At 52.8% G+C, this 27939-nt stretch overlaps 1 protein-coding gene across 1 annotated transcript; it reads right to left on the bottom strand.

The window, feature by feature from the left end:
- Positions 1–399: 399 nt before the first annotated feature.
- LOC141975067 (uncharacterized) lies at positions 400–27939 on the bottom strand. The gene is made up of 12 exons (XM_074935237.1): positions 27723–27939; positions 26483–26617; positions 26056–26091; positions 25582–25635; positions 25146–25199; positions 24195–24320; positions 22282–22344; positions 5202–5267; positions 3226–3321; positions 2580–2731; positions 1354–1463; positions 400–1267 (listed from the first exon to the last, which is right to left on the bottom strand). The coding sequence occupies exons 1-12, from the start codon at positions 27937–27939 to the stop codon at positions 1135–1137; spliced, it is 1242 nt and encodes a 413-aa protein (XP_074791338.1). The 3' UTR covers positions 400–1134.

Here is a 27939-nt window from a genome sequence, read left to right as displayed (position 1 = left end):
AGCGATCGCTTTGAGAAAAGCATTCACACACGGGTGATACCGTGTTTTTGTCTTTGATCATTTTCCTGTGTGAGTTCATTGGCAAAAACGAACAATACACATATAAAACAGCCTGAAAGCAGTTGCTAAATAGTATAGTCAATTGCTTGCCCACGCTTGGCTCCTTATGAAACATATTCAAGAGACCAAACAATCAATATCAGTCAGGTTTATTGCTAAAAGCCAGTAATCATATAATAGAGGAAGAAAAGTTGAACAGTTTACCAGTTTCTGGGCAGCCATATAGTACAGCACCAGGAGGGGTTATCCCATCGCTAGAGGAAATCCACCTCCCCGAGACGGGTAGCGCTAAGTAAACAGAAGAATTATTCCACCAACTGAGCTCTCCACACTGGGTGTTAGGTCAGTTTAACTACATTGCTCAGGGGGGTGGATTATTCACTCACGTTGGTGGGTCAGTCTGATTTTCTAGTGTAGACCAGCCCTTAATCTGGTGCAAGGTGGCTCTGTCCCCAAGAACACTCCCCCCTGGGTGTCCCTTTCTAAACTGCTGCTTCTTTCATTCTGCCTTTTGGTAACTTTCCATTACTTCCAAGCCCCCCTCACCTTGGACAAGAGCAGAAAGCGGCGTCTCCGAGGCAGAGGAAACTCATTGTCCCACGGTGTTTAACGTAATGTTGCATGCTGGTCCGTTCCCATTGTGTCTAGCCTGGCAGAGACATGCCGACCCTGCTACCTCCTGGGGCATCCACACACACGTAGGCATTCCATGACCCAGCCATTTCATGGTACAGTGTCATACAATCATCCAAAATTCAGAAGTGATACAGCCTGAGCCCTTACAAGGGGAAACTGAGGCATGGGGAAGGGAGTTGTCCAAGGTCCCAGGATGAAGCAGGGAATAGAACCCAGGTCTTCTGTGCTCCAGCCTGATGCCCTACCCACTAGGAAACACTGCAGAAATACCGTCCCCCCTAGGGATTCGGAAAAACTCCCGGCTCCCAGAAAGAGCTGCACGACGGGGAGCATCATCAAGAGAACACAGCTTGGGGAGACTGTCGATCTGGAGGAGGCAGAGCCTGGTCCCTCAGCCCGTGGCTCAGGAAGGGCGTGGGCCGGCAGCCGAGCCAGGCTCTAGCAGAGCCAGGCCTTTTCGCAGATCCAGTAGTCGGTCATGTAGCAGTTTATGTCGTTCCAGCGCCCGTCGGTCGCCATGGTGCCGCAGTCCTCATCGTTGGAGTCATTGGGCTCCCCGGTGCTCCAGAAGCTGTGAAGAAGAGCAAAGCTGCATGGAGACCACAGCGGGGAGCAAGGGGTTGGGCAGAGGGGCATGGTGCCTTTCACCCCGCACACCTGAGGTTCAGAGGGGAGCCATCCACCCAGAGCCATTGATTTTCCATTTTCTGGTCACTCAGCCCCAGCCAGTACACCCGGGACGTTGTGCGGGCCTTCACCAAGAATGCCTGCAATAGACAAGAACAGACGAAGGGGGTGAATGGGTGTGGGACAGGCCACGCGCTCTACCAACACCAGAAGCAATGGGACTCAGGAGACCCAGGTTCAAATCCCAGCTCTGCTACTGACTCCCTGCGTGGCCCTGGCCAAGTCCCCTGCAGCTCTCTCTATGCCTCAGTTCCCCCACCTGGACAATAGCCCTGCCCCTAAGGGTGCTAGCAAGATAAAGGCATTGAAGAGTGTGATGTGCGGGGGCGGGGGGAGGAGTGCTTAAATACCATAGATATGTCACCACCTCAAATCCAGCCATAAGTGAGAGCTGCTCCTGGCAGGTGGGTGAAATGAGTTGGTGTGGTCTCAGTCCAGCTCTCACCCCTGAGCAACAGGAGGTCTGAAGGGGGCGTGGGGCCTGAGCTCCTGGGGAGGTGGGGATGGATGCAGGGAAGAATCATGACCTGGTGTTGGGGGAACATACAGGGGTTCAGGGTGGAACCAGTGCTACAGTCATGTAGGTTTGTCTGGCTGATTTCTTTAAAACACCCCAGCAATTCCCATCCCAACAGAAATGGCAAAAACATCATAGGGAGTCCTAGAAATATGGGGTGGAAGGGAACCTGAGAGGTCACTGAGCCCATCCCCCAGTGCTGAGACAGGACCATGGAAACCGAGCCCAACCCTGACGGGTGTTTGTCCAGCCTGTTCTTACAAACCCTGCTCCCTGCTTATATTTTCCAGCTCTCGCAGGTTTTTGCCATGCTATTTAGGCTTTTGTTCTGGGTGCTTTTCTGGCATGCTCAGGCCCCAATATTCCTCTGCTGGGAATATTAGCCCGGGCTGCCCTCAGAGCTTGCCCACAGTGGGCTGGTTAACACGCGGCACGTTGCGTGTGCTGGTTTGCAGAGTGTCAGGCTGCCTTTGAGACCCAGGCCCGCTTGCGGTTTTTGAAAAACCTGGTGACCCTTAAAAGAGCCGTGTTTTAAGGGCCAGGCGCGGTCTCACCCGCTGCCTGGTCACCTGGGTCCCACCCGCCAGGGATTCCCAGGGTAAAGCTGCTGCTGTCACTGGTAGCTGTCCAATTCCCTGGCCTGGTCGGGGTACGCCAGGAGGGTGGCAGGTGGCTTTACCTGCTCCTCTTTGGTGTTAATGATCACCAGCTCTGCCCCGGCATCCAAACAGAACTGCTTGGCCTCACGCCAGGTTTTGGTAGACTCTGAAAAGTAGTAACAGGTTCTCTGGAACCAGCCCCAGCCCCATGGGCAATGGCCGCAGACAGAATCTAGAAAGCAAAACCCAGAATAACCCAATTCAGGGCCAGGCAGGGAATCTGGCAGAGCCAAGAAATGGACCCAGGAGTCCTGACTCCCGGCCCCCTGTTCTAACCCCATTCCCCTCCAGGGCCGAGGGGACCGAGTGCAGCCCCAGCCGCAGCGCAAAGCAATAGCCACCCGGCTCTTTTCAGCATGCCAGCGCGAGCGCTGCTGGCACTGCTCTGGAGACCCGGGTGTGAGGCTCCCTTCCAGGTCCAGGGTAGACATACAGAGAGAGATCCACAGGGGATGGCTGTAGACAGCAGCCTCGGTGGGCCTGGGGTTGGCTCAAAGAACCCCCTGCCCTGCAGCTCCCACTGAGAACCACAGAGAATCCCGCAAGGGGAGATGCTGTGTGCTGAGAGCTCCCTTGAGCATCTGGCCCTGCGGGCCAGTCTGTACTGCCACCTCCCTCTGATTGCAGCCCTAGTGCGGGCATGGCAGCTGGCACTGTGCTCCTCACCTACTCTTTTCTGTAACGCCGTGATCCGCTCTTGCATTTTACTGCTAAACTGCTTCACAGAGGCCAGCTCCCCAGATACCGAACGATGGACAGCGTCTGGATTGGTGGAGGAAAGGAGGTTAGCAGCCAACGCGCAGCATGGTCATCTCAGAGCTTCCTGCATGGCCTCCAACGTTGGGCCGCCTACAGACTCTGCGGGCCCTGCTCGAAGTCTCCTCTGCGATGCCTGGAACCTGGACCCCTGACGACCGTCAGAGCAGCCTCCTGGCTGCTCTAACTCACACTCTGCCTCCTCTGGGAAGCAGGGAATACCCATGGTGCAGCACGCTCCAGCCAAGCCCCTGATCCATCCCTTACACCAGGGGCTGGGAGCCGGGCAGGTGCAAGGCTCTGACGCCAGCTCTACACTAACCTGTGATTCCCCCCTGCCCAGGGCAGGGGCAGTTTCCACCCCCTTCACACCACCAGTGTGGCCCAGTGTGACACAGGATCGGTCCCTTTAGGGGACTGCAGAAAGCCAGTACCAGGCCGCTTAGGTCCTACTTAAAGACCCCAAATAGGGCTTTGGCAGCCCTTGAGCCAGGTGCTGGCTACTGGGCAGACGAACCAGCTATTCGAGAATTGTTAACAAAACAATTTTCTGTGTGTGTTTCTTTAAAAATGGATCACTCGGGAGGGTTTTTAATTGCTTCCGCCCTAATTAAACCATCGAAGCTCACCCCTAAGAGTTCATCTAAAACGCTTCAGGGCAGCCACTGCTTGGCAGAACCCCACCAGAGGTGGGTGGGTACCAAACCTACAGAACTGAGCAATGTGTGAAGGAGGCAGGGTGAGCTAGTGGAGACAGCACTGGCCTGAGGCTCGGGAGATCTGAGTTTGATCCCCAGCTCTGCTAGTAACCCACTGGGTGACCTGGGGCAAGTAATTTCCTCTCCCTGTGCCTCAGTTTCCCCATCTGTCAAATGGGGATAATGATACTGCCCTCCTTTGCAAAGTGCTTTGAGACCTACTGATGAACAGCACTATACAAGAGCTAGGGATTATAATATCTTCCTTGCCCTCTACTGTTTAGCTGTGTGTTGTAGACCCTATACTGCTGATGGAGATTCTCCTTAAGATCTGCCCTACCCCCAGCCTTTGTATTGGTATAACTATTTTGTTTAGGGATATGATTATTTTTTAAACTGCTCTAGGTATTTCATTACAACCCCTAGAGTGGATCCAGTTATACTGAGTCGAAGGTAGCTTTTACAGGTAGAGTGTATTCCGTCCCTGTATAGGAATGGCTGTGTTGGTGTAAGTACATTTACACCAGGATAACTGGACCTCCACTCAGAGGGTTGTACTGCTTTAAATGGACGAATATAACTCAAGTAGCACACTTTTGTGTGTAGCCCAGGCTCAGCTGGAGAGGTAGGGACTGTGCTTTCGGAGTAAGAAGGAGATTCATAGAGGGGCAGGGCAGAGGGGAAGAAACCCTCCTGGATTCCCGGGGGGCCAGGATTTCACCCACAGGTATTAAGGCCAGAAGGGACCGTTCTGAGCATCAGGACTGGCTCCCTGCATCGCCCAAGCCAGAGAATGTCAAAGACCCTCTCTGCATCATCCCTGCAGTGTTCTGAGAGCCCCAGCTGGGCAGGCCAGGGATAGCCACACAGCCCTCAGTGGCTACAGACTCTCCATCCCATGGACACCGGGGTCCAGAGACGTGACTTGCTTAGGCTGGAAGAATTTTGGTCTGTGTTTGTACAGGCTGGGGCTTCTCGGAGCTACCGTAAAACACCTCATTACATACAGCACCTAGCACACTGGGGGCATGAGCCATGACTAAGCTCCAAGGAGCTACCATAATACACCTAATAAAAAACTTGCCCAAGTCCACAGCCCCAGGTGGATACAAAGCCCACAACCGCGACCTCGCAGCCCCTCACTCTCGCTACTGATGAGAGGCAGAAGCGTCTGTGTCATTCTCTCACCTAATGTTTTCTGCAGTGCCGCAACCTCTGCTCGGATCTTCTCCCAATCCGCCAGGTTCTGGGACACTGCAAACACAAACGCCTTTGGGATCAGGAGAGGGGAAAGGTCGCCACAACCAGGATGATGTCCTGAGTGGCCCCTGTAACACTCGGGGATGGCGGCAGCTGTCTGTCTCCATGGAGAGGAATAATTTGGTAATGGAGGGGTTTGTTGCTGACCATGGGGATTGTGACGCATGGCTAGAAAGGGTTAAACATCCTGCAAAATAAATAACCCTCAAAAGACTCGTGGGGAGATCATGTGTATTTACAGGTGTCAGCAGAGTCTGAGTGAGCTCTCCCCTGACGTCTAGTGGTGAGCTGTGGAAAAAGACTTCAGGAGCTGATCTTGTTTGCTTGGACACACCCACCCTGCCTAGGTGCTCAGCATGATGGGATTGTTTCCCCCAAATGATCCCTTGTGGCTGGTGTGGGCTCCCCCAGTCTCCTCGTTATTGGGACAGGAGTAATAAAGGATTGTTATCCTTGTTGTGTGAACCAAGGGCAGCAGAACTGTACCTGGCACACCACAATGGAGGGACTCACCCCCAACTGAATGACACTCACTAGGCAGGGGACATGGTTCCAAAGCCCAATTTGCTAGGAGAGGGTGGTGATAGGTGGTCTTGGTTGGTGTTGTGGGGCCCTGTTTAAAGAGCCTGGACACCATTTGATCCCTTCTCTCTCCATGTATAGTAAAAGAGCTAATTTAGACTCAATGGAGAGTCCTGTTATACGCTGCAGAGCTGTAATCACTGATGCCTAGGTCTAAGTATTGGACCTCCTTTGGGACAATGTCTCTATTGCAAGAGACTGCCCAGTGTGCACCAGCTCTGAGGCTCTCCCACTAACAGCTGAAATCCCTGAGAGCTATGTTAAATAGGGGGAGAGGGCTGAAGACACCTGAGTGAGTGGCTAGCAGGGCAGCTGGTGGAGAGGTATGGAGAGGTGTGGCAAGCAGCCAGTAGTGTGCCGTGCGGAGAGGCATAACAAGTGGCCAGCAAGCAGCCAGCAGGGAGGCTGGCAGAGAGGTGTGGCTAGCGAAGAGCCGTGGCAAGTGGCCAGCAAAGAAGCTGGTGGAGAGGATCAGAGCAGAGCCCTGCAGAGGTATGGCAATTGGCCACTGGGGCCATGAGCGAGTGCCCCAGCAGTGCAGTGTGTAAGGTGCCTTCTTTCCCCACCTCTGCTCCCCCACCTTCCACACAGGGTGGGAGGTGAACTCTGAGGATGAACCTCTGAACTCTGGGGCTGCACTGGCCAAGGACAGCAACTGTGAGTGGGGTATAGAGAAGGGATGGGCATGTTAAAGGGACTTTTGGGTTGCTGGACTTAAGACCCTGAGGGGAAAAGGACAATGCCCAGCTTACTTGAGGGTGGGTCTTTTGCTGGTGGCTCATGTTTATCAACCATAGTTGTGGTGTTTTCCCAAATTAATGCTGAGTTACTTCCCTCATTTTATTAAAAGTTTTTGCTACACTCAGACTCTGTGCTTGTGAGAGGGGAAGTATTGCCTCTTGGAGGCACCCAGGGGGTGGTGTGTAATTGTCTCAGGTCACTGGGTGGGGGCTCGAGCCAGTTTTGTGTTGTATAGTTGAAAAGGAGCTCCTAGATACTGAACCTGGCCCTTGCTGCTGCTGGCAACACCTGGCAGAAGGGTTACACATATGAGGTAATAAAGGAGCTGTTTTATGCTGGCTTGGTCAATCTAAGTATGGAATATCCACCAGCTTTTTGGGGTTTGGCTGCCCCATTCTTTGCAGTTCACCCTAATTTAGTGACCACAGCTGGCTCCCCACTAGAACCCAGGTCACAGTGGCGTAGTCATGCTTGGATGCACATTACCACAGGTTAAGTGGGCTTTTGGATCAGAACCACAAGCTTGTCAAAAATTAATTTTGATATTGGAGAGTTTAAGGGTTAAAAATCATTTACAATGAGTGACCCATGATCAAGTTCCTGACAGAAAAAAACTGGAAGAATTGTGCTTACAGAGGGGGTTGTCTTTTAAGAAAAAGGCCCTAGAGCAGGAACTGAGAAATCTGTTAATTGCCAGTGATAAGGAAGCAGACCCAGCAAAACTGCTCGCAGTGAGAAATCAGCAGCTAGAACTTGAACGAAAGCAAAAAATAGCTGATATGGAAGGAGAAGCTGCTGAAAGACAACATATGTGTTTTGAACATGAACAAACACAAGAAAGTGTTTTTTCACGCAACGCACTGTCAACCTCTGGAACTCCTTGCCAGAGGGTGTTGTGAAGGCCAATACTATAACGGGGTTCAAAAGGGAGCTAGATAGATTCATAGATATTAAGGTCAGACAGGACCATTATGATCATCTAGACTGACCTCCTGCACAATGCAGGCCACAGAATCTCATCCACCCACTCCTGCCGATAAACCTCTCACCTATGTCTGAGCTATTGAAGTCCTCAAATCGTGGTTTAAAGACTTCAAGGAGCAGAGAATCCTCATCAAGTGACCCGTGCCCCATGCTACAGAGGAAGGCGAAAAACCTCCAGGGCCTCTTCCAATCTGCCCTGGAGAAAAATTCCTTCCCAACCCCAAATATGACGATCAGCTGAACTCTGAGCATATGGGCAAGATTCACCAGCCAGATACCCATGAAAGAATTCTCTGTAGTAACTCAGATAGATTCATGGAAGATCAGTCCATCAATGGCTATTAGCCAGGATGGGCAGGAATGGTGTCCCCAGCCTCTGTTTGCCAGAAGCTGGGATTGGGTGACAGGGCATGGATCACTTGATGATAACCTGTCTGTTCATTTCCTTTGGGGCACCTGCCATCGGCCACTGTCAGAGGAAAGGATACTGGGCTTGATGGACCTTTGGTCTGACCCAGTATGGCCGTTCATATCTAAAGAATGGCATATATTCGATTGCAGCAACTAGAAGCTAAGGGAAAAAGTGGACAAACTTAAGCTCCAACTCAAGAGAATAAAGGAACAACAGGAACTGTATCATCCTGGAAAGCCAGCTCCTCTCAACAGCAAAATGGGGATAAAATCTATCCAGTTTGTAACAATGTTGGTACGTTGTTTAACTTTAAGAAGTTACCTGTTTGTAACCAAATTTACCCCAACACGGCCACCTTTTATGTAAATGCTTTTTCTGTGAGCTCAAGTGAAGGTAACCCCATAACTTGTGCAGAGAATGTAAAAGTCAATGGTAAAAGCTGCTTAGGGCAAATTACAGCTTCTAACATCACTCTTGTTAAAGCAGATCTTGTCAAAGAGGAAGATTACTTTCCAAAGAAGGTTGTGAATATTGTAATCCTCTATGAGTTTACTGTAAGTGTGCCTTTAGCCAGAATCCATCTTGAATGGAATAGTGTTAAACATGAAGTTACAGCTGATGTAAGGAAGCTATTGCCTAAGGATCTTTTGATTGGGAGTGATATTAAAATTTTGTTCAATCAAGTTGATGACATAAACCGGTCACAGGAAAGAAATAGTCCTGAACCTGCGTCTACTAGGGGTAAGGATTTGCCTGTGGAGAATTTATCCAAATGTTTGTCCGAGGAAGATGGCTGTTTGTCTGTGCAAAGAAGCAGTGCATATGTGGAAAAAATTTGAGAGTGTCTTTCTGGTATCTCAGAAGTGAATCTGGCATTAGATAAGGCTCAGGAAGATGTTTCTCTAGAGCAAATTAAAATTGGTGATTAGGTTAAAGCCCTAACTGAGGAAGGAAGGGGGACAGTCTTGGTGAGTGACACATTGTTGGCTACGTGGGAAAGTAAGCCTGACCCAGGTAAAAGTGATGTGCTTAAAAGCAGCTCAGTGTAATAAGACACTATTGTGACGATGTGACGCAGCAGGGAGGGGGGAGTGTTGACCTGGGAATGTGCCCTGGGGACGGGAGACCTGAGAGCCTGTCACCTGAGCCAGGAGGGGGAGGGGGAGGTGACACCTCTGCCCAGGAATGTGGACGGAGGCTGCAGCAGGGAACCTGCTCGGTGGGTTTAGTTTCAGTTTGGGGCTGGGTGGAGGAACACAGGGAACCCCAGGGCTGGGGTCTAAGCTCCCTGCTCCCCCAGAAGGACTTCACTGAGGGGTCCTGGGTGTACCCACAAGCTCTGTTTTGGACTGTGTTCCTGCTGTCCAATAAACCTTCTGTTTTACTGGCTGGCTGAGAGTCTCAGTGAATCCCAGGAAGAGGGGTGCAGGGCCTGGACTCCCCCACACTCCGTGACAACTGGTGGCAGCGGTGGGATCTACTGCACCCCGTGAACGGCGCTTCCTGCAGTAAGTGACTGGGGAACAGTAAAACGAAGGGGGATTGACGGGGACCAGGCGTGCTGAAGATTCAGAGAGAGACGGTTTCAGGGGGCGGTTAACCCCTGGGAGTGTGTGACCAGAGAGAAGGACTTTTGCAGTAACAGGGTCCCCCGGGGGATTGCAGCGAGCGGTCCCAGGGGCGGAGGAGTCTGCAGCTCGACCCTGGCAAAGAGGTGGTGACCTCAAGAAGGACTGGCACACTAGGGGCTTTTCCTGGAAACCGTGGACAGCTGCCCGGCCTGCGAGTGGCCAGCCGGGAGATGTACGCTAAACGCCTTAAGAGCGACCTGGTGGAGCTGTGCAGGCAGAGGGGGCTGCGCGTCGGGAGGTCCACCAAGGAACAGCTGATTGCCCAGCTGGAGGAGAGGGATCGCTTGGATGACCCGATCCCTGTCCCTGAGGGAAGCCGCCCGGCGGACGCAGCGTGGGCCCTGGGGCCTGACCAGGCTGGGAGGGGTCAGACTGCTGCCCAGGACACCCCGAGACCCTTCCTACCTATGCCTGGGGGAGGGGTTGCGGGAAGCCCAGCGAATACCGAGGGCCCCCTGACCCCAGCAGCCAGCAGGGGATCCTCCCAGCGGAGCTCCCCATCCCTGGAGCGGATGCGGCTGGAATGGGAGAGGGAGAGGAAAATGAGGGAGCTGGAGGATCATGAAAAACAACGTCAACATGAGCAGGAGGAGAAGGAGAAACAACGTCAACATGAGCAGGAGGAGAAGGAGAAACAACGTCAACATGAGCAGGAGGAGAAGGAGAGGGAGCGTCAGGAGAAGGAGAGGGAACGTCAGGAGAAGGAGAGGGAACGTCAACATGAGCAGCAGGAGAAGGAGAAACAAAGACAGCATGAACTGGAGCTGGCCAGGCTGAGGAGCAGTGGGGCCCCGGCTGCGGTGAGTGAGGGGGGACCCAAGACTGCAAGGAGCTTTGATAAGTGCTTCCTGGCCCAGCGGAAGGAGGGGGAGGACATAGACAGCTTCCTGACGGCCTTTGAGAATGCCTGCGAGCTGCACAGGGTTGACCCTGCAGACAGGCTCCAGTTCCTCACCCCCTTACTGGACCCCAAAGCCGTGGAGGTCTACAGCCGGATGACGGGGGCAGAGGCAGGGGACTATGAACTGTTCAAACAGGCCCTGCTCCGTGAGTTTGGGCTGACCCCCGAGATGTACCGGAGAAGGTTCCGGAGTCAGCGTAAAACGCCTGAGGTCACCTACCTACAACTGGTCAACAGGATGCAGGGATATGCCCGCAAGTGGACAGCGGGGGCCCAAACTAAAGAGGACCTGCTTGACCTGTTTGTACTGGAGCACCTGTATGAACAGTGCCCTTCCGACCTGAGGCTGTGGCTGGTGGACAAAAAGCTCGCGAACCCCCAGCATGCAGGGCAGCTGGCCGACGAGTTTGTGAACAGTCGGTCAGGGGGTAGCCGGGAGGAGTCCCAAAAGAACAGGCCCCCCCGATGCAGAGAGAGAGTCACCATGGGGCCTCCCAGCGGGGAAATAGGGAGAACCCCCTCCAAAGGGGAACGCCTGGTGTCGGGCCCCTCCGACCCGTTCGAGGGGACCAACGTGACCTGAGCTGCTATCACTGTGGCCAGAGAGGCCACGTACGGGCCCAGTGCCCCGGGCTCCGGGACAAACTGAGCAGACCCAACCTACCCAGGGTTAACTGGGTAGGGACTCAGCTGGACGAGGGGCAGGCGACCCAGGAAAGGGGGGCTACCAGTTTGCCACCTGCTCAGGAGGGAAGAGTACCCCCAGCCAGCCCCGCCAGAGGGCTGGAGGCTCTGGACTCAGGGTGCTCGGTTTACAGGGTGGGTGCGGGGCTGTCCCTCCGGAGAGAGTGCCTTGTTCCCCTGGAGGTGGATGGGAGGAAGGTCAATGGATACTGGGATACGGGCGCGGAGGTGACGCTGGCCCGGCCCGAGGTGGCGGCCCCAGATTGGGTGGTGCCCAACACCTACCTGACCCTGACGGGGGTGGGCGGGACCCCATTTAAGGTGCCCGTGGCAAGGGTACACCTGAAATGGGGGACCAAGGAGGGCCCCAAGGATGTGGGGGTACACCACCATTTGCCCACTGAAGTTTTGATGGGGGGAGACCTAGAGGACTGGCCAAGCGACCCCCAGACCGCCCTGGTTGTGACCCGTAGCCAGAGCCGGCGAGGGGCACTGCGACCTGACCCTGGGGAGGGTACCACACTGGAGGCGCGAGACCCTACTCGGGTGGGGAGGGAGCGCCGAGGGGCACGGCTCAGAGAGGCTGCGGCCTCAGACCTGGCCACGGAGGGGGAACCGGGCCCCATCCCTTCCCCAGCCGCTGAGTTCCAGGCCGAGTTGAGGAAAGATCCCTCCTTGCAGAAGCTCAGGGACCTGGCCGACCTCAGTGAGGGACGGACCATGAGGAGAGGCTGCCAGGAGAGGTTCCTGTGGGAGAAGGGGTTCCTGTACCGAGAATGGGCTCCCCCAGGGGAAGGGGAGTCCTGTGGGGTCAGGAGGCAGCTGGTGGTCCCCCAGAAGTACCGCCGCAAGCTCCTGTCCCTGGCCCATGACATCCCCCTCGCAGGGCACCAGGGAATCCGGCGCACCCGGCAGAGGTTGCTACAGAACTTTTACTGGCCCGGGGTCTTTACCACCGTCCGGCAGTATTGCCGATCCTGTGACCCCTGTCAGAGGGTGGGGAAGGCCCGGGACAAGGGGAAAGCGGCGTTGAGACCTTTGCCCATCATAGAGGAGCCTTTCCAGAAGGTGGCCATGGACATCGTGGGGCCTCTCAGCAAGACGACCCGGTCGGGGAAGAAATACATTCTGGTGGTGGTAGATTTCGCCACCCGCTACCCCGAGGCAGTGCCCTTAGCTTCCATTGAAGCAGACACCGTGGCAGATGCGCTCCTGACCATTTTCAGCCGAGTGGGGTTCCCCAGGGAAGTCTTGACAGACCAAGGCTCCAACTTCATGTCGGCCCTGCTCCGGTGCTTGTGGGAGAAATGTGGGGTCCGGCATGACTGGGCCTCAGCGTATCACCCCCAGTCCAATGGGCTGGTGGAGAGGTTTAACGGGACGCTAAAGATGATGCTGAAAACCTTTATGAACCAGCACCCGCAGGATTGGGACAAGTACTTACCTCACCTGCTGTTCGCGTACAGGGAGGTGCCCCAAGAGTCTACCGGATTTTCGCCTTTCGAACTGTTATATGGAAGGAGGGTGAGGGGCCCCCTGGACCTGATGAGAGACGAGTGGGAGGGGAAGGCCACTCCCGATGGAGAGTCAGTGGTGGAGTATGTCCTGACCTTCCGAGAGAGACTGGCTGAACTCATGGGCCTGGCCAGGGAGAATCTGGCCAGAGCCCAGAGGAAGCAGAAGGTCTGGTATGACCGCACGGCGCGGGCCCGTGCCTACGCCACCGGGGATCAGGTGATGGTTCTCATCCCCGTGAGAAAGAACAAACTACAGGCCGCCTGGGAGGGCCCGTTCAAGGTCGTCAAGCAGCTCAATGAGGTAAACTATGTGGTGGAGCTGTCGAACCGGGCCCACCACCGCCGGGTGTACCATGTGAATATGATGAAGCCATATTATGCCAGGGGGAATGTGGTGTTAGCTGTGTGTGGTCAGTGGGAGGAGCAGGGAGATGACCCTTTAGTAGATCTATTCCCTGGGACCAGAGCTGGTTCCCCCCTGGAAACAATCCCCCTCTCGGATCAGCTCACCCCTGCCCAGCAAGCTGAGGTCAGGGGGGTGCTGCATCCGTACCGACAGCTGTTTTCCAACCAGCCTGGACGCACTAATCTGACTGTCCACCGGGTGCAGACAGGGTCGCACCCGCCGATAAGATGCTCCCCCTTCCGAGTCACAGGGAAAACTGCTCAGGACCTGGAAAGAGAGGTCCAGGACATGCTGGCTTTGGGGGTGATCCAGCCATCGGCCAGCCCTTGGGCCTCGCCGGTGGTGCTGGTCCCCAAAAAGGATGGGTCAGTCCGGTTCTGTGTGGACTATCGGAAGCTCAATGCCATCACTGTATCGGATGCCTACCCCATGCCCAGGCCGGACGAGCTCCTAGACAAGCTGGGAGGAGCTCGGTACCTTACCACCATGGACCTTACAAAGGGCTACTGGCAAGTGCCGCTGGATGCAGATGCCCGGCTGAAATCGGCCTTTATCACCCCTCTGGGGCTCTATGAGTTTCTGACCCTGCCTTTCGGCCTCAAGGGAGCGCCGGCCACCTTCCAGCGCCTGGTGGACCAGCTCCTGAGGGGGATGGAGAGTTTTGCCGTGGCGTATATTGACGACATCTGTGTCTTTAGCCAGACCTGGGAGGACCACGTGTCCCAGGTTAGACAAGTGCTGGACCGACTCCAGGGGGCTGGGCTGACTGTCAAAGCGGAGAAGTGCAAGGTGGGGATGGCTGAAGTATCTTACCTGGGCCATCGGGTGGGGAGCGGCCGCCTAAAGCCGGAACCGGCCAAGGTGGAGGTGATCAGAGACTGGCCCGCTCCCCACACCAAAAAGCAGGTCCAAGCCTTTATTGGGATGGCAGGATACTACCGAAGATTTGTGCCCCACTTTAGCGCCATAGCCACCCCCATCACTGAGCTATGCAAGAAGGGGAAGCCAGACAAGGTGGTCTGGACCGAGCAGTGCCAGGAGGCTTTCCGGGCGCTGAAGGAGGCTCTGGTCAGTGGCCCAGTTCTAGCAAACCCAGACTTTGACAAGCCCTTTGTGGTGTTCACTGACGCCTCAGACATGGGACTGGGGGCGGTGTTAATGCAGGAGGATGAAAAGGGGGAGAGACACCCCATCGTGTACCTGAGCAAGAAGTTGCTACCCCGGGAGCAACACTACGCGGCCATCGAGAAGGAGTGCCTGGCCATGGTGTGGGCCCTCAAGAAACTAGAGCCCTATCTCTTCGGGCGACACTTCACCGTGTACACCGACCACTCTCCCCTGACCTGGCTGCACCAGATGAAAGGAGCCAACGCCAAGCTCCTGAGGTGGAGCCTGCTCCTGCAGGATTACGACATGGACGTGGTCCATGTGAAGGGAAGTGCCAACCTGATAGCGGATGCGCTGTCCCGGAGAGGGGGCCCCGAACTTCCCCAGGTCACTGGTCACAGTGACCCCGCTCAGTTCAGTCTCGAAGGGGGGAGAGATGTGACGATGTGACGCAGCAGGGAGGGGGGAGTGTTGACCTGGGAATGTGCCCTGGGGACGGGAGACCTGAGAGCCTGTCACCTGAGCCAGGAGGGGGAGGGGAAGGTGACACCTCTGCCCAGGAATGTGGACGGAGGCTGCAGCAAGGAACCTGCTCGGTGGGTTTAGTTTCAGTTTGGGGCTGGGTGGAGGAACACAGGGAACCCCAGGGCTGGGGTCTAAGCTCCCTGCTCCCCCAGAAGGACTTCACTGAGGGGTCCTGGGTGTACCCACAAGCTCTGTTTTGGACTGTGTTCCTGCTGTCCAATAAACCTTCTGTTTTACTGGCTGGCTGAGAGTCTCAGTGAATCCCAGGAAGAGGGGCGCAGGGCCTGGACTCCCCCACACTCCGTGACAACTATTTGTGGAAAACAGCAGTTTATCTGTTAAGGGAGGGAAAGGCAAAGAGTTTAGATGAGCATAAGCAGCCTTCTGAGCTGATGGCTTTGTCTAATCAGCAGTTTGGGAAGGCAAGGTTAGTGGAACATGAGTATCCCTACACCTTACCTGTTACCAGTGTGGAGAACTGTGACAGTGAAGGAAATGTTCCTGTGTCTGTTAGGGGTTATGACTTACCCATGAAGGGAGCTACCCCAATCTCCAAGCAATTGTCCATGAACAGCCATGTGTGCTGGGACAAGGGAAATGATATCCCAAGCTGTGCGTCTGTTAAAGGGGAATGTTTCTCCAGGTCTTTTCTGTCTGTAAAGCAGACAGAAGAAGCCTTTCCACCTATGATGGTTGAAAATGTATCAATTGACCCAGAGTTGATTCTGGATACAGCTAAAGCCCAGGAAGGAAGTGGTCCTGAATTTGTGTCTGCTAGGGATGATGACATTGTAACTAGGTTGCATCCAGTTAATATCACAAATAGCTCCCAGAGACCAAGCGATTCTGGTGCTTCTGTTTTGCCTGTTGCTAGTGTATTGCTGGGTGAAGATACGACAACCTTGTCTGATCAGGGTCATATCGTAGCCAGGGCACAAGGAAAGCATGAAGGTGATTTGACTATGTTACCCACTGACAGTGTGAAAACTTGTAACAAGGAAAAGAATGCTTCTAATCTTGTGACTATGAAGTCTAGAAGTTTGCCTGAAAGGGGTTTTTGTGAAAATCCTCCTGATGGGACAGAGGTGATTCTGGATTTAAGTGAAGCCCAAAAAGAGTCTGTTGTTGCTCAGAAAAATTTTCCTTTAGAGCAAGTCCTAGTTTGCTGCAACTGATGGGTGTGCAAGTGATTTGATTGAGTTAACTCAGGGTGAATCACTGTATAGAGAAAGCAACAGTTTGTTTGGGAGACTTGTTCCAGTTCCTAACTGCCAGAGTCTTTCTGAGGTGTATAGGTCCACTGACTTTGCTTTAGAAAGACCCAGTGTGGATAGCTTTGAAAAGGTTTCAAATGAAATAAAAATTGTTAGGGAATTTAAACAGCCCTAAAAGCTTAACCAGCTTGTTGGGGAGACAATGTTGTTGGAACATGAATGTCTCCATGTTGATTCTTTAAGTAAGCAGTCTGTGACTCGGGTACTGAGGAAAGATCGGGATGATTTAATTGGGGATTGGTCCTGCTTTGAGCAGGGGGTTGGACTAGATGACCTCCTGAGGTCCCTTCCAACCCTGATATTCTATGATTCTATGATACTGGTTACTGGGTTACAAGAATGCAAGGGAGAGCAGGCAAACTCTCATCTCTAGATATTTTGGATATGACTTGTAGTCTCTTAGTGGACTTGACATCTGATTCCATGTGGAAGCAGAGGTTGGTAATGGAAGGACAAAAGAACCTTGAGTCTAACATGCTAGTGAAAATAGATGGAATTTCTTTAAGACACAGTCCAGCTGTGGAATTGGTAAAGGTTGAGAATCTGAAAACTAGTAAACAGGTGAGTGTCCGTGTTGATGCAAATTACCTGACTGCCTGGAGGGAGAAAGACTTGCCTGTAGCTGTTAGCAAAAAGGACATACCCAGCCGGCCAATGAATTCTGTTAAGCAAAAGACCTCAGATTTTGACCCTCTGGAACAGGGAGAAAGGGGAAAAGTTTATCATGCAAATAAAGCCACAGGTTAACCCTTAAATACCAAAACCCCAAGGAAGTGGTTAAACTGAAAGCCTATGTTAAGGAAGACCCCGAGGTCAAGAAAAAGCTGCAAAGGTTCAAAAGGGATATTGAACAAGCTGACCTAAAGAATGATTTGTCTGAACCAAAGACTTGGCACGACAAAAATGATTGTAAATGTACACTTGTGATAGAACTGATGTTAATGTTCTTGCTGATGATTGCAACTAACTTGTTGCTGATACCAAGAACTGTAAAAATGTACAATGTGCATGGTCTTTTGGAAAAGCCCGTGATCATTTTAAGAGTCGTACATAATAGAAACCCTTATGATTATGTGGTTGGTTCAACGAAAAAACACTTCGTGTTAAAAAGCCTAATAATGTTGAGGCTTCACAGCTAATGCATAGACATATTTCTAAAACTTTCCACAGCAGAAAAACCACTACAAGCTTGAACTGCTGTGCATGAAGGGAAACTGAGGTACAACAGCTCCCAGCCTTCATGGCTGAATACCAGAGTAAGTGCTCTCCGAAGAACATTAATGGCTATGTTAAGTTAACACATAGACCAAGCCCTGGAATCACTGAAGTGTTTCACAAAGTATGGACTAAGTTTTTGGCTGGAGCCAAAGCATGCCTCAATAATTTGGCCTTACAAATAATTCAGTGTAAGCACAGCTCATATCAATGTGGGGAGATCCTTAAGGTGTATCCAGGACCTCTCATTTCACCCTTCCACACCAGTCTCACGTTCGGGGTGTGACACATGGCTAGAAAGGGTTAAAAATCCTGCAAAATAAATAGCCCCCAAAAGGCATGTGGGGAGATAATGTCTGTGGTTTTGTGTATTTACATATGTATGAGTAGGGAGGACAGTGTAATTAACAGTCCCTGTCTGTGCTGTATTCTGATAATTCAGAAGTCAAAAGAACATCCTACCATGTAAATGAATTGTAAACAGGGGGACTTGTGGCACCTTAGAGACTAACCAATTTATTTGAGCATGAGCTTTCGTGAGCTACAGCTCACTTCATCGGATGCATACTGTGGAAATTGCAGAAGACATTATATACACAGACACCATGAAACAATACCTCCTCCCACCCAACTCTCCTGCTGGTAATAGCTTATCTAAAGTGATCATCAAGTTGGGCCATTTCCAGCACAAATCCAGGTTTTCTCACCCTCCGCCCCCCCACAGACAAACTCACTCTCTTGCTGGTAATAGCCCATCCAAAGTGACCACTCTCTTCACAATGAGTATGATAATCAAGGTGGGCCATAACCTCAGCCGTGCGGAACACAATGCCATCCACAGCCTCAGAAACAACTCTGACATCATAATCAAAAAGGCTGACAAAGGAGGTGCTGTTGTCATCATGAATAGGTCGGAATATGAACAAGAGGCTGCTCGGCAGCTCTCCAACACCACTTTCTACAAGCCATTACCCTCTGATCCCACTGAGAGTTACCAAAAGCAACTACAGCATTTGCTCAAGAAACTTCCTGAAAAAGCACAAGATCAAATCCTCACAGACACACCCCTGGAATCCCGACCTGGGATATTCTATCTACTACCCAAGATCCATAAACCTGGAAATCCTGGGCGCCCCATCATCTCAGGCATTGGCACCCTGACAGCAGGATTGTCTGGCTATGTAGACTCCCTCCTCAGGCCCTATGCTACCAGCACTCCCAGCTACCTTCGAGACACCACTGACTTCCTGAGGAAACTACCATCCATCGGTGATCTTCCTGATAACACCATCCTGGCCACTATGGATGTAGAAGCCCTCTACACCAACATTCCACACAAAGATGGACTACAAGCCGTCAAGAACACTATCCCTGATAATGTCACGGCTAACCTGGTGGCTGAACTTTGTGACTTTGTCCTTACCCATAACTATTTTACATTTGGGGACAATGTATACCTTCAGATCAGCGGCACTGCTATGGGTACCCGCATGGCCCCACAGTATGCCAACATTTTTATGGCTGATTTAGAACAACGCTTCCTCAGCTCTCGTCCCCTAACGCCCCTACTCTACTTGCGCTATATTGATGACATCTTCATCATCTGGACCCATGGAAAAGAAGCCCTTGAGGAATTCCACCATGATTTCAACAATTTCCATCCCACCATCAACCTCAGCCTGGTCCAGTCCACACAAGAGATCCACTTCCTGGACACTACAGTGCTAATAAACAATGGTCACATAAACACCGCCCTATACCGGAAACCTACTGACCGCTATTCCTACCTACATGCCTCCAGCTTTCACCCTGACCACACCACACGATCCATCGTCTACAGCCAAGCTCTGCGATACAACCGCATTTGCTCCAACCCCTCAGACAGAGACAAACACCTACAAGATCTCTATCAAGCATTCTTACAACTACAATACCCACCTGCGGAAGTGAAGAAACAGATTGATAGAGCCAGAAGAGTTCCCAGAAGTCACCTACTACAGGACAGGCCTAACAAAGAAAATAACAGAACGCCACTAGCCGTCACCTTCAGCCCCCAACTAAAACCCCTCCAACGCATTATTAGGGATCTACAACCTATCCTGAAGGATGACCCAACACTCTCACAAATCTTGGGAGACAGGCCAGTCCTTGCCTACAGACTACCCCCCAACCTGAAGCGAATACTCACCAACAACCACATACCACACAACAGAACCACTAACCCAGGAACCTATCCTTGCAACAAAGCCCATTGCCAACTGTGCCCACATATCTATTCAGGGGACACCATCACAGGGCCTAATAACATCAGCCACACTATCAGAGGCTCGTTCACCTGCACATCCACCAATGTGATATATGCCATCATGTGCCAGCAATGCCCCTCTGCCATGTACATTGGTCAAACTGGACAGTCTCTACGTAAAAGAATAAATGGACACAAATTAGATGTCAAGAATTATAACATTCATAAACCAGTCGGAGAACACTTCAATCTCTCTGGTCACGCAATCAGAGACATGAAGGTCGCTATCTTACAACAAAAAAACTTCAAATCCAGACTCCAGCGAGAAACTGCTGAATTGGAATTCATTTGCAAATTGGATACTATTAATTTAGGCTTAAATAGAGACTGGGAGTGGCTAAGTCATTATGCAAGGTAGCCTATTTCCCCTTGTTTCCCCCCCCCCCCCCAGACGTTCTGGTTAAACTTGGATTTATGCTGGAAGTGGCCCACCTTGATTGTCATGCACATTGTGGGGAGAGTGGTCAGTTTGGGTGAGCTTTTGCCAGCAGGAGAGAGAGACTGTGTGTGTGTGGGTGGGGGGGGGTGAGAAAACCTGGATTTGTGCTGGAAATGGCCCACCTTGATTATCATGCACATTGTAGGGAGAGTGGTCACTTTGGATGAGCTATTACCAGCAGGAGAGTGAGTTTGTGTGTGTATGGGGGTGGGGGAGTGAGAAAACCTGTATCTGTGCTGGAAATTGCCCACCTTGATTTTCATGCAGGTTGTAAGGAGAGTGGTCACTTTGGATAGGCTATTACCAGCAGGAGAGTGAGTTTGTGTGTGTGGTTTTTGGAGGGGGGTGAGGGGGTGAGAGAACCTGGATTTCTGCAGGAAATGGCCCACCTTGATTATCATACTCATTGTGAAGAGAGTGGTCACTTTGGATGGGCTATTACCAGCAAGAGAGTGAGTTTGTCTGTGTGGGGGCGGAGGGTGAGAAAACCTGGATTTGTGCTGGAAATGGCCCAACTTGATGATCACTTTAGATAAGCTATTACCAGCAGGAGAGTTGGGTGGGAGGAGGTATTGTTTCATGGTGTCTGTGTATATAATGTCTTCTGCAATTTCCACAGTATGCATCCGATGAAGTGAGCTGTAGCTCACGAAAGCTCATGCTCAAATAAATTGGTTAGTCTCTAAGGTGCCACAAGTCCTCCTTTTCTTTTTGCGAATACAGACTAACACGGCTGTTACTCTGAAACCTGTAAACAGGGGATATCTCAGTATTCATCTCTCTTTGAAATGTACTGTGAAACGGGGAGGAACAAGCAAAAGGCCTTATGTTAATTCGTATAGCTAAGTATCAGTGATGGACCTCCTTCAAAGTCATCCTAATTACCTTTTGTTCCCCAAAGAAATCCCAACTTGTCAAAGAGGACATGAAATTGTATAAAAGAGCCTTGGGTCCTGATTCTGTCATCTCAGATCTGCTTAGACTTCATCAGGGGAAGTCTGAGTCACAAGACTGAGGTCCCAGTTATGCTGGTACACCCTGAATGTGAGATTTGGACATTGGACTATCACCTATGAACTATTTCCGAAAGAACTCTTTACAACTACAAAGCTCACCGTCTCTGCTGTGAATCTGCACCTCAATGGATTGAACTCATGTCTGTCTGTATATTGATCGTTTAACCAGACTCTCTCTCTTTTGTGTTTTAATACACTTTAGTTAATAAGAATTGGCTGTAGCGTGTGTTTGGGTAAGATCGGAAACATGCGTTCACCTGGGAGGTGACGTGTCCGACCCTTCGGGATAGGGAGAACCTTTTCTTTTATATGAGGAAACAAGATTTACAGAAATTTTCATCATATTTGATGTGGGTATTTGGATGGAGGCCGAGGCTGGATCACTTTAAGGGAACTGTGTTGTTTGGACTTCTGAGTAACCAGTGAGGTAATAAAGAAGCTGTTTTATGCTGGCTTGGTCAATCTAAGTATTGGAATATCCACCAGCTTTTGGGGGTTTGGCTGCCCCATTTTTTGCAGTTCACCCTAATTGAGTGACCACAGCTGGCTCCCCATTAGGACCCCGGTCACAGGGATACAAACTGAGTCTGACCTCTCCGAGTAGCAGGAGTTATGTAGAGGTTTGTGATCAAATGGTGCCTTTGGAGGGAAGGTTATTGCTGGCTTATGGGTGGTGCATAAGAGAGTCACGCATTCAGGTCTAATGATGTTGAGAATTAGGATACGGAACCATTTACTATGGCTGATAACACTAGTAGTAGCTAGAGCTGGTTACAAGTTTTCATTTGATTGTGTTCATGAAAATTAGCCTTAAAAAGTAGAAAACTTGGGAAAACACTGACATTTTCATGATGTTTTCTAATTTCTTAACTGAAAATGTGTTTTCGGTGCTTGGCTATTTGAGGTCTGGTGTGAACATGCCCATGTGCCCCCCTCCACTCCATGGTGTCTCTTACTCACCTACCCCCGCCTGACTGGCCACATTAGCTCCCCAGTGGCATTTCTTGAAAATCAAAACTTTTTGGCTTTGGAAAGTTTCCAAAAAACTCTCTGAGAGACAAACACCTTGATGGGAAAACTACTAACATGGAAACAAAAACACCCACCAATTTGTGTCTTTTTGAAACCAAGTGAGAATTTCAAAACTCAGGCTGCTAAACAATTCACTGTAATAAAATGACCAGCTACAGCGACCCCACCCAGCCAGCGTCTATGCTGAGCCAGAGACAAGCATGCTGGGCTAGCCTGGGATTGGGAGCTTTTACTTACCATTAGCTGCCCTCTGGAAAAGGTGGAAATTCAGCTCCTCTGACTCCTGCTGCAGCTCTGGGCCTGGGAGATGAACAAAGAGCAAACAGCAGAGCTGTGATCTCCCAGGGCATCCTTTACACTAGAAACTGCTCCAGGCCCCAACGGCTTGGTTTCTTCCCCTGCTAGGGGAATCGGTTTGATGGGGAGGAAGGGGAGTCGCTTAGTGCTGTCAGTGACGGATTTTTCAATGCCAGGTGTTCAAAAAGTTATGAATCACGCCCCCCCCCCCCCCCAAAAAAAAACCATTAATCCTTTAAAAATAATTTTGGGGATTCTTCTTGTTTGCCCTCTGGTCTCTTGAGCTATTAGTAATTGTGTGTACAAAGGCAGTGCGTAGGGACCAGCCAAGATCAGCGCCCCGTTGGACCGGGCACTGCACAAGCTCAGAGTAGACAGTCCCTGCCCTGAAGAGCTTACGATCTACATAGCCAAGAGAGACGCAGAGTAGGGGGAAAGGGTCTAACACACAAGACCCCTTGGGGATTGTGTTCTCCAGCTATTCCTTTCCGAGCCATGAGGGCTAAGCATTTATTGGTTTGTTTGGAAATGAGCTAAGAGTCTCCCATCATCCCAGGACTCCGGGAGCTGGGGCTTTAAGGGAAAATGCCAAATATAGTGAGGATTGGCAGCACCATTAACACCACCCCCTTACTCTTAGGTGGTGATTCCTCACGTTTATAGACCAGGTGCTGAGTGGAGTAAATCCAGAGTTAGTCCCTTGCCTCTACAGCTCTTTCTGCTGCACTTTACTCTTCTGCTGCTTAGTCTGGGTGCTGATCCTTTAGGGTCCGGCCCTGCTGAGTGCTTCCCTTGCAGGTTTGGGCTCTTCAGTTTGGAGCAAGGACCCACCCTGCCTTCTGGGCCGGATTCGAATCACACTCCTGGCACAGCTACTCCGCTGGTTTCAGCGGAGTGATGCCGGATTTCCATCGGGGCCAGTGAGAGCAGAATCGCAGCGTAACACTTTTCAGGTACAAATTCTGGCTCCAGGGGAAGAGCGTCCGCTACTGAGATGCAGAGTTGCTCAAGATTTGCCCCCCACCCCCTTCAGATCTGGTGACGCTTGAGTCCGGGTGGCCTTGCCTGTGGACAGAGCTTGCTGGAAAATGCCAGACTTGTCCCCCAGACATTTTTTACACACACACACAAAACCTTAATTTTTTACTAAAATTCATGGAAAATTGATTTAAGTCCTTTTTTCTTCCTATGGTGGAAATCCAAATACTGAAAAACTTTGATTTGGAAATTCTGCCCCGGCACCTCATGGGAGTTGTAGTTTGGATGCCTCATGCCCTCTTCCCCAGTAGGAACTCGTCTCCCCACCCAGACTTCATCTCCCATGATGCACCACCACCAGGCCCCATGATGCACTGCCTGTCCTCTCCAAGAGGGGAGACCATCGCACACCATGTGAGATTTTAATGGTCCAATCAGGGAGCCTTCCCTCTCTCCCATGATGCACTGCAGTCTCCCCTCTTGGAAAGTGGAGGTGGTGTATCATGGGAATCCCTGGCAGGGGTGCATTCTGGGAGGTGTAGTCCAGTTGAGGAGACCAGCCCAGAGAGGAGAATGGGGACACGTGGTAACTGAACTCAGCTCCTTTGAGGCACCATGGCAGCATTTCTGAATCAAAATATTTCTTCTTTCCAGTGCTTGGTTTTTCTCTGAAAAAGGCAAAAAATTTCTGTGGAAACCGACCCCTTTTTGCGAAATTTAGTGGAATCAAAACCTCAATTTTCTGCCCCAAAGTCTCACTGGGAAATTCCTGAGCAGCCCCGTCCCTGTGAGGAATCATTCCTGGCACGGAGAGCCCAGCCTGCATGACCCCACTTGCAGCTGTCCTGACACACCCGGGACCGTACCACACTCACGTTTCATGAGGGCCAGGATGAGGAACACGCTGCACATGAGGAAGCAAACCCCCAGCAGGACGTAGGTGATCAGCAGAGACCTTCCAGGGCAGCCTCTCCGTGAGGCAGGCTTAGGGAGGGGAAGATCTATGGGGAACAGCAGCACTTAGCTCTCTGAGGGGCGAGGGTATCAGGACAGGGGGGAAGCAGGGAGGGCTCGGTAGGACAGGTTATAGCGAAGGACTCTCCCTTCAGTGGGTGACTGGGAAATGTCGTCAGGAGGTACTTGCTGGTACAAATGGGTTTATGGAAAGGAGGAGAGGTTTATGGGGCATCCCACCAGATAGCTGGGTAACTCTACAGAGAGCACCTCCATTTGGCAAGAGCCAAGAAGCCAGACCCCCAGCTCCCTCTTCCCAGCTGTGTCCATACAGGGATCGCTTGTCCCAGCACGTCAGTGCAGCCACCTCTGGGGCGGCGTGCTGCAGCCATTGGAGAGTTGTGTAGCACAGGGCCTGGCTGGAAGGAGAGTTCCCTGGGCGGTTGACAGGGCAGGGGGAATCCAGGGAGAGGGAATGGAATTCCCCCGCAATGGGCAGGACGCGGGGGTGAGCACCCCGACTCTCCCCAAAAGCTGCCCCAGGAGCTTTGCTACTTGGCTGTGTTCGGGCGTAATCGTCTGATTGTATGCCTTGCCTAAAAGAGATCACAGCGCCCCCTATGGCACTGGGGCCAGCACTGACTGCGAGGAGAGAGCCCCCTAGCGCTGCACTGTGGCACTGGGGGGTCAGCATTGACAGTGAGGGGAGCGCGCCCCCTACTGAGCCCCCTGGCCCACTCCCAGCACCATAGTGCCCCCTAGGGCCGCATTGGGGTCAGCACTGACGGGGAGGGAAGAGAGCCCCCAACAGAACCCCCACCCTGCAGCACAGCACCCCCTAGTGCCCCCCTGCCCTGGCAGACTCTACTCACCTCCTCCCGGGGGCTGGAAGGCAGCTGCCACGGCTGCAGACGACAGGTCCAGCCCTGGGCATGGGGGACAAAGAGCGTTAAATCTGCCAGCTCTGCTGGCAAAGGCCATGAAATCGTACCCTCCATCCTGGGCTGCAGAGGGGGCCGTGCACACAGCCCCTACCTTGCTGGGCTTCACCCTCCCCACGCACCCTGGCTTGCTGCTCTGGGACAGTCTGTGCCCCAGTCTGGGGTGCTCCTGCTGGGACCCCCCATCTCCCCACCAACCAGCACTCAGCTACCCCAGCCACCCAGGAAGCAACCGGGCCCCAAGGGATGGACCAGCCGGGATTGATAGCCCCGGGGAACAGACTGGAGGGACGGATCCTGCCCTGGGCCGGGATGTGGGGTGCAGGGGGCGTTCTGTCTCAAGCCGAGCAGAGCTCCGAGTCCTCACCGAGCTTGGAAGGCCTAAGGGCCGGGTCCCCCGAGATCACTGAAATGGCCAGGTCTGAAAGGAAACAGGAGGGATTATACCGTGCAAGCTCCCAGCGCCGGGATGGGGGTTTGCATGGGCGAGGGGCAGCCCTGAACTTGGGCAGGGGATGTTCCTTCCAGTGCCGTAGTGAGCAAGGGGGTGCCAGGGAGGTAAAGCCTGCGATGCCCTGGAAATGGGGGTGGGTGGGACACACACTGCACAGCCGGGACGTGTCAAAGCAGCTCGGGTATGTGGCACTGCCCCCTGCTGGCTGGGACATGTCACAGCTGCATTAGGCCAGCAGTCGTGAGAACAGAAGGTTGCGAGTTCTGACCCCCGATGCTGCCTGTACATGACGAGCCCTCAGCTGCATGGACCTGCTGCTGGATGGCGGGGGCTGCTCTGTACCCAGGCCTCACTTGCTCCCCAGCAAAAAACTGGAACATTTCTCACCGGTTTTGGGGGGTCTGCCTGGTGTCGCTGCCGGACCTGGAGAGAGGAGAGAAGGGTGAGTCTGGCCGGTGGCTTGGGGCGCCTAACAGAGACGGGTGCCTGAGTCTGTGCATCAGGGACCCGGGCAGTGCCCAGGGGTCAGGAACTGAACCCACCTGCCCACACGTGAGCCACAGGCCCGGCCTTCCCCTCCGTGTACCCAGCCTGCTCGTTCTGTGCTACCACCACCCACTGTGGGCTTGCCCAGCCGTTCCCAGCCGGGCCGGTTTGTGAGCAGCCAAGCCAGGCCCAGACTCACCAGCTCCCACGGACCCAAAGGTGGCTCGGGGCTGGATGCTGAGTTCTGCGCTGACACCCCCTCCCCAGCCGCTGAGCAGTGGGGCAAGAGCGATCCCTGCGGAGCGGGGCAGCTGGGGCTCCCTGGTACCTGCTCCTCCTTTGTCTTTCCGGTTCAGTGCGGCCGCCTTCGCCTTCTTCCCGCGCGGCAGGGGCGGGGGCTTGGGACAGTTCTCCAGGGACACGTTCTCATAGTCATCGTCGTTGTCGGACTCAGCGGCCACACCTGGAGATTACAGAGCCACTCAGTCTCACCACGACAGGCTGGGCCAGCATGGGGGGAATGGGAGATCTCCACGGGAGGGAGCTAGCCATGGGAAGAGAGGCTGGCTGGTCACATACCCTCCCTTGGGTGGGAAGGAAGAGGGAGGGTGGGGGCTCTTTTTGGGCAGCAGACGAGCTGGCTCAGCTGGAGGAGGGGGCTGCTTCACCCAGGGTGGGAGCATGCTCACACACACCGATACAGTCTTTTGACTCTCCCTTTCATCCCAAGGCACTTCATGGGCTCTGGGTGTATTTCTATTGATCTATCACCTCACCCATGCCTGAGATGCAGCCACCTCTGGGGTGGAACACAGGGCTGTTTATACAAGGCTCTCGCACCCAGCGCTGAGATGATGCTGCCTCTGGGGTGTGGCATAGAGGCTGTTTATACAGGGATCCTTCAGCCTGAGATGCAGCTGTCTCTGGGGTGGGGTGTAGGGCTGTTTACACATGCAAATCCTTCATCCAGCATTGAGATGCAACCACTTCTGGGGTAGGACTCAGGGGCTGTTTATACAGGGATTCTTCACCCAGCACTGAGATGCAGCCATCTCTGGGGTGGGGGCACTGAGGGCTATTTAACAGCTATACAGGGTGGGAACAACGAATCCAGTTCTCAGTTGAAACCACAATGGGGCTTTGGGGGGACAGCTGGAATTGCCTAGGCTGGAATTTGGCCAGGACACAATGGGTAACACCCAGACTCTTATGGAAGGGGCCAGAGGATCTTTAACAACCACACATGGCAAGACTTTGGGTGTACAACTTGTGTGAAAGGCAGCCCTGCACCCTCTAGCACCACGCTGGGGCATTGGGGTCAGCCCTGACGGGGTGGGAGAGCACCCACCCTGTGACACAGCATCGCCTAGCACCATGCCAGGACATCAGGGTAGCACAGACTAGCAGGGGAGAGAGCCCCTACTAATTTCCCCACTATGCTCCCGGCAGCAGCCTGGGTTTTCCTCTGAGACCTCCCATCCGAGTACCTAGCAAGTGAGATCTGCCAACCCAACAGCCCCCGGAAGGTCTGGTAGCCAGGCCCCCACTCAGATTACTTGGCCATTTACCTCTGCACTCCGCTGGCTTCTTGCCCTTTGACTGCGAATGACCCATCCAGTTCCCGTAGTCACTTATGTGAGCCATGCCGATCCCCCACCGACGGACTCGAAGGACGTCTGTGGGGACCAGCGACAGCCTGGCTCTGCCAGGAGCTCTGTGATTTTCACATGCATGTAACTTCCTTCCTCCCCCAGCCCCACCACGGGTCACTGCCCACATTACCAT

The sequence above is a fragment of the Natator depressus genome, chromosome 20, assembly GCF_965152275.1.
Source record: "Natator depressus isolate rNatDep1 chromosome 20, rNatDep2.hap1, whole genome shotgun sequence".
In the NCBI taxonomy this organism is placed as follows: domain Eukaryota; kingdom Metazoa; phylum Chordata; order Testudines; family Cheloniidae; genus Natator; species Natator depressus.
The sequence above is the reverse complement of the archived record's forward strand: the minus strand, read 5'-3'. Positions and strand labels throughout refer to the sequence as shown.

Coding starts and splice junctions, on each gene's coding strand:
- LOC141975067 (XM_074935237.1), bottom strand. CDS start 27,939: ATGGTAATGTGGGCAGTGACCCGTGGTGGGGCTGGGGGAGGAAGGAAG. Junction 3,322..5,201: donor GGCACTGCAGAAAACATTAG/GTGAGAGAATGA, acceptor CCACCAATCCAG/ACGCTGTCCATCGTTCGGTA. Junction 2,732..3,225: donor GGCGTTACAGAAAAGAGTAG/GTGAGGAGCACA, acceptor TTTGCTTTCTAG/ATTCTGTCTGCGGCCATTGC.